Source organism: Anarrhichthys ocellatus, unplaced genomic scaffold, assembly GCF_004355925.1.
Source record: "Anarrhichthys ocellatus isolate YVR2014 unplaced genomic scaffold, GSC_Weel_1.0 scaffold33, whole genome shotgun sequence".
NCBI classification, from domain to species: domain Eukaryota; kingdom Metazoa; phylum Chordata; class Actinopteri; order Perciformes; family Anarhichadidae; genus Anarrhichthys; species Anarrhichthys ocellatus.
Window position 1 is genome coordinate 716,169 of NW_022280063.1, and position 12,509 is coordinate 728,677.

The 12,509-nt window shown below is 41.2% G+C and overlaps 1 protein-coding gene across 1 annotated transcript; it reads right to left on the reverse strand.

Annotated features, from left to right (window-relative positions):
* Positions 1-185: 185 nt before the first annotated feature.
* Positions 186-12,499, reverse strand: plxnc1 (plexin C1). Its single transcript, XM_031865745.1, has 15 exons — positions 10,992-12,499; positions 10,827-10,868; positions 10,617-10,741; positions 10,177-10,375; positions 8,975-9,121; positions 5,895-6,063; positions 5,548-5,648; positions 3,795-3,870; positions 3,415-3,449; positions 3,209-3,304; positions 2,850-3,013; positions 2,603-2,750; positions 1,352-1,492; positions 1,197-1,271; positions 186-516 (listed from the first exon to the last, which is right to left on the reverse strand). The coding sequence occupies exons 1-15, from the start codon at positions 11,208-11,210 to the stop codon at positions 412-414; spliced, it is 1,842 nt and encodes a 613-aa protein (XP_031721605.1). The 5' UTR covers positions 11,211-12,499; the 3' UTR covers positions 186-411.
* Positions 12,500-12,509: the final 10 nt, after the last annotated feature.

The following is a 12,509-nucleotide window of genomic DNA, read 5'->3' on the forward strand; positions in this document are numbered from 1 at the left end:
ACATGTATCAGACATATGACCGGTCAACAGTTACAAAAGTGCTTTCAGTAAAAGGTTCCTTCTTCACAGAACTGACAAGTGATGTGTGGCGACTGTGGCTAATCAGAGGATCGGCGGTTCAATCCCCAGCTCAGGCTCCATTCGATGTGTCCTTGAGCAAGACACTTAACTCCAAAAAAATAAAAATTGCTCCCGTAGCTGTGCCTACGGTGTGATAGAATCTGAATTGTAAGTCGCTTTTGCGAAATGACTAATGTAATGTGTGCCTCATCAGTATCTTCAAAAGTGGTTTTAATGCAAGACAACTCCTCACTTGTTCATGTAATAACTGTCATGTTTGGCAGTACCTCATCTTTGTAGCAGGAGATGATCCACTCTGGGAAAAAAAGTTCCAAGTAAAAGGATGGCAGCTCAGTTCCAGGAGCAGCTTTTTAGTCCATCAAACAAGCTCTTAACATGATGTAGTTGCTCCATCAGCTCAGTAGGGGCTCCGTCTTTGTCCAGCTTCTCTTTGATCTTTAGAAATGACAAGAGTAACTGTAAGGCGTTTATAAAAATCCATCTCTACAATCTCGTCCAAATTATGTCAGTAAGATATATTCCAGACACACCTTTCAATTAATTCATACCTATACATGAAACTCAGGTGTACTGTCCAAAAACATGCAGCGTAAAATGTTAAAAGAAACGGCAGGATTCGTTCAGCTTGTAAAGGCTTTTGCGGTGTTACATTTTGAAAAAGTACCACCCTGAACAGGAAACGACTGCTGAGCAAAGCAGAGGTAAATCAAAGGTCTCATTTCCTTTACAAGTGTCTTGTGACTGTTTCACAACTTCATCTGTGATGCTGGCATCAAGATGAACTGTGGAAAACCTCTGATCAGTTGTGCAAACTCCTTCATGACCACCACAATTGATCCAATATGAGATTCATATCTTACGACCTCACCTACTGTTGACACCACTGATTCAAATGCCAGCTTAAATTCATTTTAGCATTACTCATCTTGCTCGCTGTATCAGGCTGTGTCCTGGTTTAGATTTACCGTCACACACACACACAACACAGACCGTATGATTACTGTGAACCTTTGAGCCAAACTTTTTATGATTAAATTGTATCACAGTGTTAAAACTCAGACAGGCATCGTAACTAAAATATATTTAGAACAAAACCAGACGAGAGAAGCACCGACCTCGGTGAAGTATCGCTGTATGAATTTGTAGATCTCTCCGAGGGCTGCAGCTTCGTTGAACTCGTTTTCGTGTTTCTGAAATGAAAAGTCATCCAATAACTGCCGGTCTTCACTGTGCCAATTTTTTAAAGATGTTCTACAGAAATAGACATTACCTTTGACTCTTCCTGCAGGAATTCCTTGAATTCTGACTGTGTAATTTGTGACTGGTCTCTGATGTGCTTGTAGTAGGCCTTCACTTCCTGTTTGAACTTGGGGATGTCTTTGGCGTAGAGTAGCTTGTTGGTTGGTGCATGCTGAAACAACAATATTCAAGGTATAGTGCGACTCAAACTCCTAATTAAAGTTGATAAATAAATTAGCAACAATTAATACTCTTAAAAAGACTTGCTTGTGTAACCTCTTTGTGTAGCACAATGTATTTCATGATTTAAAAAAAAAAAAAAAAAAAAAAAACACCTCACATGCTACACTGACTTTTTTTAAAAACTTTTCCCGACATATTATACTATGACTTATTTGGACATACTACAAACTGTACTATGTCTGATAAACTCCCGACTCGCGTGAGATTCTCACACACGGGAGAGACCGAGTAGTTATCTCACAAAAAGAGGAACGTGGACAGCGAGACCAGAGCCTTTAGGAATGAACAGACTTCTTCCCACGGGCAGTTCAAAACCACTATGACTCCTATGTTCAGAGACCGTGGTGATTAATAAAAGCAGCAATGTGAAGCGCCGCTACGAGACAAAGTACTCTTTTGAGCAAACGCACCCACTCAATATGATCACAATTCAGTCAATTAAATTTTCTAAAATGAAGTACTTTATCTTAAGATGCACATTTTTTAAAAGCTTTCTGTATGTGTATTTTATTTGTTAATCCAGTCCTAATTTGACTTGAAATGAGAGAAGACAATTTATTTATTATTAGAGTATATATGTATGTATGTATTATAATTCATCCGGTTCAATTTGAAAACTGACAATAAATATTGTTGAGATATTATTCAATTGCACTTTCTATATTTGAAACTACAGTCAGTTGTTGACTACATACAGACGTTTAGCTGTTCATCCATATATATTGGATTCAATATATATGGTACTAAATCATAGCGCAAGTTAGACATTATTGTGATGTTCTGGACCTTTGCGTGAGGAAATTCTCTCTAAATGGACTCGCTATAGTGTGTCTTAAAAGTCATAAAGTAGTATGTTGATAAATGTCATAGTATAGCATGTCGAAAAATTAAAAAAAAAGTCATAGTATAATTAACCTTTCCTGCATATATATCAGGGAGGATCTGTTGCTGATTCCACCTCTGCCTCACGGCTGAACACGGAAAGGTCACGTGGGTTTCCTGTAATAGTAAATTATAAGACATTTGTCTTTTGCGTTACCTTTCCCAGCTGGGTCTCGCTGAGGGAGAAGGAGTCCATGAAGGCCTGAGCGATAACAGTTAGGCAGCTATCGAGTTGGGGAGTCTTCTCCACGTCAAAGACAAACTGGGGGTTTTTCAGGATATTAACCCAGAAGCGCAGAGGCAAACTGTAGACATGTCAGGGGAAAAAAAAAGTGTTTTAAGGGCAAACTTCTGTCCTAAAGATTCTCAAACTGTCCACAGTGCTTTGGATGATCCAACAATACCTGTTGGTCTTCCAGATGTGCAGGACATCTGGGTCGGTGATCTTCAAGGTGTCTGCCTGAGTGTCCAGGAAGTCAAAGAAGTATTTGATAGCTTGCGGGGCTCTGCTGTGTGGCATCCCCCAGATAGATCTGAACAGGTTCTCCACAAATGAATGCACCGCCACCTTAGAGAAGGAGAACAAGGTGATGTCATTTCCTGCTTTCCCCTATAGCTCACAGTAAATATATAAAGAGAAGTTTAAATTCCAAAATGCAGGTGACACGCAATCAACAGAGTGCCTGAGCGTATCCTGTGTCGACTCGAGGAGAACACAAATGACAAGCTTGGTATGGGTATTTTTAGTGTTGGTTCCTCTTGCCTTGGTAGAGAGCAGCTTGGTGAGATGCACCTCCTTCAGTTTTAACTTCTTCCTCTCTGGGTTCTTTCTTTGGTCCTTGTCTACATCAGGATCAATCTGCAGAAAAGAGCAAATAAAGAACCATTTAAGTTCCTCAATTCTTTTATAGTATTCAGTGATATACATGTGTGGTGATATGCAGACATACAACTAGATCTGCCTCTTACCAAGTGGAAGTATTTTCCCGAGAAGTTCTCATCGTCTAAAGGAAATGAACAGTGATTATAATAAGCCAACTTCTCTGCCATCCAGCAGTTGGTTTGGTGCTTATGGATTTATTAAAAAGGTGAAATATTCAACGTTTTTTCATGGATGGTTGAAACATTTTGTGGAATTTGCCATTTGTTAGTTTCACATGTGTACTGCCAGCTGAAAGTTGATTTGTGCCCCATCAAAACTAAAATAGAGGCCACAGTGCAGGTGGGGCAACAACACACAAGTCATATTGCTAAACCAAGATAATTCCCTTTCTGGCTCCATCTATATCTATAGAAGAGTGGTATTGATATTACGTGAGTTAAACAATGTTTTCCTTCTCTTCTCTTACCCTTCACACTTCCCTGCGGGCTCAGAGGATGACGACTTTTCCTCGAAAGCACTTTGATTGTAGCTCCATCAGGAACCTACAGGAGAACACAGACCAACACACATACAGGTGTTAATAAATGACAATAGGTTAGTTTGAGATACGCTGCGCCTGAATGGTGGACGAGAGCAGGAGGCGTTGGAAAAAAAGCTCCGGTCAAGCCGATCAGTTTCCAGCAGCCTTGAAAGAATAAACAGGAAGTCAAATAAACAGTCACATCCTGTTAGATCCCATCTGTAGGCTGCTTGTAGTTTACAGACCACGTTCGGATTTGTTTATGCATAAATATAAGTTTACGTGTATCTGGCATTGTATTCTATCCTATGCATTATAAATAAGCTTTACTAATATCAACCGCAAAAGATAAGTTTTTAGATTAAACCTTCATTGCACAGCATGAGACTAATAGCGTTAAATATTACAATTTCACAGAAAATTAGAATTTCTACTAAATCTGCTGTTTATCCAATCAGATCTTTCATCTGGCGACAGTTTCCCATCATACTCTGGGTCTAGCGTTCGTTGAAGAGCGACTGCTGCACCTGGCTCTGAAAACTGCGGCCACATCGATCTCGTGAGGTTATTGTTGCCCATGTGTGAATCATATCAGAGCAAGTCAGACATCAATCAATCCATCCATCCATCCATCCATCTATATACACACACACACACACTTTCAGTTTTACGTTTCACACATTTAACCAGAGAAACCACTCGGATAGACCCATGTGTTGCAAGGAGATGTTCAAGAAACATCAACCTTCAGGAACTTAAGAAAACCTCTTTATTTGCTCAATTCTACTTTCATTAAAACATCATTTTCTCCAGAATTGAGCAATACGTGCAATATCTATTGTTGCGTGCTTAACTAATCATGTTTTTTTAAGTTGTGTCGTGGCTTTGTGATATGGCTGATACTGTCCAGCCCATCAGTCATCTCTCACAGGCTCTGATGTACTCTGATAGATGATAGACACACAAAAAAAAGACTCCATGATCCAATCATGAAGCCATTAGCAACCACTCTTACTGCAGTAGGTTTCTGTTCTTCCTCTTGTAGAGCAAAAAGTCGGTCTTCTTGTAAGTTTTAATGACAAAGTGAGATGGGGTCTCTCACTGAGACGTGGTAGACCGACTCCGTTGTTCCAAATTCAATTCTGTTGTGGCCTACAGGCAGTGATTCGTCTTAACAGCACATTTCAAAGTAAGGAAAGCAAAAGTACATTTTTGTGTTCAGTCCCCAAACAACAGTGTGCAAGAAGTCCATACAGAGAAAGCTGGACAGTCATCCGATTATCTGCTTGTTCTTTTGGCACAACACCACATCGACCACCTTGGTGGGTTAGTGTGTGGCTATGTGTTGCGTCACCTTTCTCATGTCCTAAAACAGCTTCTTCTCGCTGCTTTTTGGGTCCAACGGCACGCAGAACGATGTAACCTTTTTCTGTCACATTAAAGCTGTTGATGTTCAAACTATCAAGTGAGGTATTTGGAGCCAGTTTCTGTTGGGCCGTCTTTCAATATTTATACGACAACCACCACAGAAAATACTTGCATGCTCGTCTCCTGCGGGCGGAGAGGGGAACAATAACACTCAAAGTGACACAGGCCCAGGCCTGCTGCTCTGCTCCCAGGTGGACTGGGATGAGATGCAGCGTTTCAGTGGGCGCGTTTTCCACTGAACACAGATATTTTAAATAATCCCATTCATCACCTTGTAGTGCTCGAGTGTGTTGAGCATCGTCACCTCCCCGATAACCTCAGAGCTCGCATCCACTTCTTCGAGAGCAACAAACAATCCATTCTTCTCATACTCTGGTGGGAATAAGAGAGCAGGTATGGTTAGACTGTGTGACAATAAAGACATATATATGCGACCTGTTTTTAAAGATCCAAGTTTTGTTTTTTTTAAATCAGAGGCTCAGTAATTTGCCTAAAACTGTAGTTTGCAGCAAATGTTATTCAAACAGGGGGAAATAGTACACTTATAATATACATTTGATGCACCACCTTCTACATAGACAAGACCTGTAACTGTAGGACCCATATATTGTTACCCACCGATACGAACGTCCCGGAGGTGGGTATTGTAGGGGAACCCAAACTTGGCCTTGAAGGTGGACAGGATTTTCTCTTTGACTTGCTCCACTGAGTCACAGCTGAGAGCGTTAACCTCCAGAGGCTCGCTGACCTCTCCGTCACTGCCCACTGCAAACAGCACCTTCAGCTTCTGTGAACAATACACAGAAACATGGGCAATAATTGACACGTCATTGTATTTGCTTATTACCGGCAATAACTCTCTCCTGATCTTTATAGCGATCCAAGATTTCAACAGCTATCTCTGAATTTATGTGCCGTCAGAAAACCGGTAAAATTAGCAATAATGCTCAAAGCCTCATTGAAACAACGGCTGTTTCATATTCTAACGCATGAGAGAAATACTAGAGATCCTCAGACCTCATCCTTCATTCATTGTTGGAAAGTATAACAGCTGCAGGGATCTTTGAGGAAAGGTGTGGTTACTGAAAGGCTTTCACATTTGTGTGGTACGAGTTAATGTATCATCACACCATCTTATTTCCTTTCTCTCCCCACACCCACACCCACACACACACACACACACTAATGGTTGGAAATGTGCAATAAAGTGAGTTGGTGGTTTGTTAGATTGCGTGTGGACTCACTGGCAGCAGCAGCAGAGAGAAGGAAATGTTGCAGAGGTCACACAGAGTGCAGAAGATGTAACAGAGTGAAGTGTTACATTACCAGAGCCAACTGGAGAGAACTCGGATAAATTGCTGTTGCAGGTTTACGGACATTTGCAGTTTGTTTGCAGGGTGTTCATGTGTTTTATGTGCTAAAATCTAAACGGCATTAAGACTTTGCAGGTGACATGTGTAGAAGTTAGTGACCATTTGTCAAATTATAAACATGTAGCTAGCTTACTGTCAAACATTTAATCCTGAGGGGGAAACATAAGTTGATTGGCAGGAATAACTGTTGTGGATTCTTAAAATATTGAGAGACTAAAACATTAAAGCCCCTGAAAAAAGTTGTGTGGGAAATGCTTTTTAGAAACGTTTTTGTTATATTTGTTGAAATTATCTTTAGTCAATAATAATTTATATTTCATATCAATAAATGAAAAACAAGAGAAAATAATCCGGTGTCTGAGGCTGTCGCAGGACTAGAATGAGCGCGTCCAATCATACATCTTGGCCTGAATGAAATGATTGGACGGGCTACCTGCCCGTCTACCTGCCTGTCCAAACTCTGCCCGTGCACTCATTGTGCGTCACCAGAGTCTTCCACAAGCTGCTAGCTTGACAGCTGTGAGTAACAATAGCCATGGTTGTCGTTTACGTTCATAATTGAATATTTGGGGGAGTGGCTTTGGAGGGAGGCCTGCAGGGACGGGCTGCGAGTGTTTCTCGCTAGATTCAGCAACTTTTGGAGCTGGTGCTGCTAGCTCCTGTCGTTGGATAAGAGTTGGCAACACCTGGCTGGGTTTTGTTAGATTATTTAGAAAACCTAGTGTACTCTTGCTAGTTTCTGAAGATTAACAACCCTAGCTTTAATCTCCATGATAACATTACCCAAATGATGAAATAACCGAGACAAAGTGCCAGCAACATCTCTCCTGCACTGAGGAGTAGAGTGTGTTCAAAGTGAGCTTAACATACTGTGTGTGGGTTCATTATGCTAAGGCGCTCCACTTCCTTGAATTAGTGTTTTCGTCAACACCAACTGTGAGTAGCTGCTTCCTGAAACAGGTTCTGTCACAGCATGAAATGGGATCTCTATATCAGGGTTACTCCTCATCAGAAGCAGCACATTCATGCCAGTAAAAGACTGTATGCAAAGTCTGTTCCATTTTAAAACTGGCTATGCTACGGCGGTTGAACATGTAACATTTGATTTAAATTTGGGGATGCATGCCAAAAAAACCTGGGCACTTTCATATACTAATAGGCTATTCATCATCTTAACACAGTATTTCCTGTCACCTTACTGAACACATCCCTTCTTGCCATAACTACACTTTCACTCTCATTTTTAGTGTTATTGTTTGACAACAAACAGACATTTCCTACCAAGATGATGAGATAGTACTGTTTTTCAGTTTCACTTGTGTTACCGAGTCGTAAAAGGTTTTGAAGTCTAAAGGACTAAATTGAGTTTCTCAACAAAACCCATGTTTATTAATAGTTAATGAATTAGTAATGTGATGTATATTTTTGTCTGTGTTTCTGAAACTATTTCAGAAGTTCTCTGTTGCGCAATGTCCAGGAAAGTAGTGTGCTCAAGATAACCTTAAAAGATGCAATAAATACAGCCGCGTCAAGCTTTTTAAATCTGTACTGCCTTGCAGAGTGCATGGAGGAGGAAGTGGTTCAGTACCAGCCGTTGTGCACTGACAAACTGCCGTCACACAGAGGATGTGCTACTTGGGTACAGCGGTGCGTTGAGCTAAATGCCAAAGTCCGCGTGCACGAAAAGTCTAAATGTGAATAAAGATCATTTATCTCTACAAAATCCCTGTTAGCCAAGCAATGGGTTTGGTGATCTGATGGTTGTATTTTTGCCAGTCCATTTCTGGAACTATTTCAGAACTTCTCTGTTGTGCAAACATCTGGTAAATTTCAAGATGAAAAAAAAAAAAAAAAAAACATGCTGTAAATAAAGCCAAGCTTTGCATGATTGAAGAGGCCTTAATATATCTGGAGGAGGAAGTGGTCCGGTACCAGCCGCTGTGTGCTTGACAAGCATTCATAAAACTGTCAGTGTGGCAAACGTGCTCTTTTCTGATTACAAGTGTGTGTGTGTTAGAAGCTTGGGGGGTACTGTGTTTATATTTAGTTAATATACAGAGCTTTAAGTCAGTACAGTTTTGTACTTACCAAACTAAAAAACAGAACTAAGAATAGGGAAGTGTTCATCATTGCTTTCCACATGTAAAAGCACACCTGACTACACTTGTGACATACTGACACAGAGCGATACACAAATGGACCAAAGAGTTTAGTATTTACTCCATGAGAATTCCACAAAATGACCTCTTGTTTGGACCCAAGTAATCAGCTCAAGTGCTAATGCCCTGAGGTGTAAAAAGAGTGTGTGTGTGTGTTTCTGTATACCAGGGAGGTGAAGTCTTGAGCCTGCCACAGCAGCCAGTCCTCGCTGAGTGTGTACAGAGCTTTCTCGGTCACGCAGTCCACAGGTCCTTTTGCCGTCTGCTGCGTGAGAGCGCTCACCATCAGGAACAGGTGCTGGCCAACACTTTCCTGCACAAAATCAGAAATGGGAACTCCAATGAGTCAGTCGGTCAAACGAAGAAGGCACAGAGGACGCGGTAACTTTGTGTGGAGCCCTCTGTGGTTTCAACCAGAGTGGGGAAATTTAATTTGTTGCATCTTTGTTTTTCCAACAGGTAGCATTATACATATGGATAGGAACATTGTAATTTACCCATTCGTTCATTTATATAGAAATAGGACGCTTTGCTTCTTCGAACAACAGCGCTCTTATTTTTGTGTCGAGCGTCAGCTTACATTTACAAACGCACCCTCTGATTCCATGTTACATCCGTAACCATGGCAATGTTTCCTTTAGGTCTGTAAACAATAGGATGTGGTTTATGAAATGGCTGAAGTCACTCTAGCTTCTGGGGTGACTGTATATAATTGGTAAATAGCCTGTTGGGACCTCACAGAAAAAAATGCCCTAACAAGATCTAATAATCAAAAGTCAATCACTGGACAGAGATGCTGCAGTCTGGTGCAACAACAAGCCAGTTCTGATACTTGTTCTCTCTGCTGTCATTTGATCGCCTTTCCTTTAGCTTCACAGAACGTGTTCCTGTTTATTTCACACAGTGTGTTTTGTCGACATGCAAGGAGGAGACTCAAAGGGTAAAGACAAAACAAAGAGACTACAGCCGTGCTAACAGCTCTATGGCTGCACTTCAGCTAAATGCAAATGAGCTGAATCCTAATGTCAGCATGCTCACAATGTTAACATGGCGATGTTTAAAAGGCATCATGTCTACCATCTCAACATTTGCTAATTGTGAATAAACACAAATTTCAGCTGAGGCCGATGGGAATATTATTAGTTTTGCAGGTATGAGAGTATAAATCAAAATGTATGAGAAATGATTATTTTGACCTGATGGTGGTGCAACATGAAAGTCATGGGATCTCTAAAGTTATTATAGTTCAGTAGTGGACACAGACTGACAGACATTGCCTTCTAAAAGCTCTTGCTTTTAAAGTAGCTGCACTTTTCCTAGAAATTGTATAGAACAGCAAAAACTAAAAGAGACGCAAGAGCAACTGACCCTGAGGAAGCCGTAAAGGCAGATGGACATCCAGTTGGTCAGCAGTTTCTCCACGGTGGACTCAGTGCGTCGTAGCAGCAGTTTGGGCTGAGCGTTGCTGTTCTGCTGAGTCAGAGACTTAAGCAGAGCCTCCATCACCTCCGTCAGGTACGACAAGTTGTTGTGGAGCGCTACGGTCAGTAATGAAGCCAACACACACCTGGAGTAGATAAAGGTGAGGAGACAAGAGAAGGCAGGGACAGGATACAGGATGCAAGTTCAAACACAATACAGAGGAAAAGGAAAACAGAAAAATAACGTGCAATAGGAGATGGGAATAGAGTACGGTCGACTTTGTCAAGCAGAAAGACTTACAGCGACATTTTACTACACTTCAGACATCTGTTGCGCAATAGTGCATGCAAGAGACGATCACACACTGCAAAACACCACAAACTGACTTGTCTTTGAGAGTGAAGCTCTTCTGCTCTTCCAGAGCGTGCACCATAGATGTGAGAAAGAGCTGGTCCTGGAGCAGCCTGGACACACCCTGGCAACATTCGTCAAGCTGAACCTTCACCACATCCTGATTTCAGGTCAGATACAGCAACATATCACCGACAGTTACAAAGTGGTACCGACATCAACAACAGCTGGCGTCAAACCCTTACCTGACCAATGTCTTTGATGCACAATGCCATCAGAGATTCACTCTGGAACAAAAAAAAAAAGGTGGTTTTGTTAATCTGGCAATGATATTACTACATGTAGATCATATTTGATAGCTCACAGTTCACAGCATCAGTTTGTATGATTGTTTTCCAGCTCCTATGTACCTCTGGAAAAAAGATCCTGGAGGCAAAGTGCTTGTAGTCCAGGAAAGGAATCGCTCCAACGGTTTCCATCAGGTCAGTTTTCTCTGTCTGCAGATCCACAAAACCTGTGGAAGACAGCGAGGCTGCTTTTATGGACGATAGACGTGCGTGTGTGTGTGTGTGGCTGAACCTGGCACGTCTGGAGAAAACACCTTGTACAGAAAAACAAACAGATTCCATATAGTTCTCTTAAGTGTCAGGTAAAAAAGCTAAATAGTGAAGCAAGCGTCAGTTTGCAGGTCACAAGCAAAAAGACAAAGTGAAACTGGCTGGTGCTGCAAATCACCAACTGTTCTTACACGTCTGCAGGCCAAATGCAGATTACTACAAATAAGGCCTGTGCGAGCGTATGCGTGTTAACATGTTTCTTTAACACCAACCGTGTATCTGTGACAAGTACCTGTATAGCAACAGAAAAAGGAACCAGTTCAGGGCATTTCACTTCATAAAAAGGAACTGTGTGTGTCGAGGCTGAGTTATCTATAGATAGTACCGTGGAGTGGAACAACTCAGGGCCAGTGTATGATAAGGTGGAGCCGTTTGTCTTGTCACAATCAGATACAGAAACTACAATTTGTAATTGCCATGCTGGCAGCTCTGTGAAGCTGCAGTCAGGCACAGTGGTACATGCCAACAAGCTGACGTTTAGCAGGTATAATCTTTACCATGTTCATCATCACAGTTTGACGTTATAGTATGCAGACATTCACGAACTAGCAATAAAAACAAAATAGAGCTGAGGCTGATGGGAATGTTGTTAGTTTTGCAGGCATTTGGTCATAAAGCAAAGTATTGGACAAATTCAAATTCCGATCTGTTGATGGTGCTAGATGAAAAGTTAACAGAGAACTCCACAAATTTAGCATTGCACTCCTACGGAGATCCACACATCCTTTTTCCTTGTCAAAACCCGGCGTCTACGTCACCCACAATGCAACTCGAGAGGAGACAGTTTGGTCAGAGTCAGAGATTTGGGTGCGTTATGCTAGCAGCCGTTATTGTAGCCTGGAGCCACTAGCCTCAAACAACAAAGAGGAGCAGGTTACAGAGGTCCGTCTTCTATGCTTTCATCCCTGCAGATCTTTTTAATTTTCAAACTTGTAGTCTTCAGTCCCAAATGACACTGACTCAGGAGACATCACTTGAGGCAATTTATCAGATTTCACACAGCTCCCTTTGGAAACACAAAGGCTTTGTACAACTTTAAAAAAAGGGTATAATATGCAATAATTTCCTAAAAAAACAATGTATAGACTGATACAAAAATAATGAATGTCTTTACCATATTTCATGGCAATACATCCAATAGATAAGACATTTCACTAAAAATAAAAAATATTCTAAGTCATGGCTGTGCCAGAGGGAAAGTCAGAAGATCACCAATCAGTAGGACTCATCCTCTTGGGACCATGAATGTCTGTAGAAAATGCATTGACAATCTGATGGTCTAATCTAGTAGCTGTTGAGATATTTTAGTCT

Bases quoted from the DNA above. Each gene is read 5' to 3' on its own strand.
- plxnc1 (XM_031865745.1), bottom strand. From the start codon at position 11,210: ATGGAATCTGTTTGTTTTTCTGTACAAGGTGTTTTCTCCAGACGTGCC. The intron at 6,064-8,974 runs GTATACAGAAAC...TATTGTTCACAG, and splicing joins CTCAAGACTTCACCTCCCTG to AAGCTGAAGGTGCTGTTTGC. The intron at 3,450-3,794 runs GTAAGAGAAGAG...CATTTCCTTTAG, and splicing joins CCCGCAGGGAAGTGTGAAGG to ACGATGAGAACTTCTCGGGA.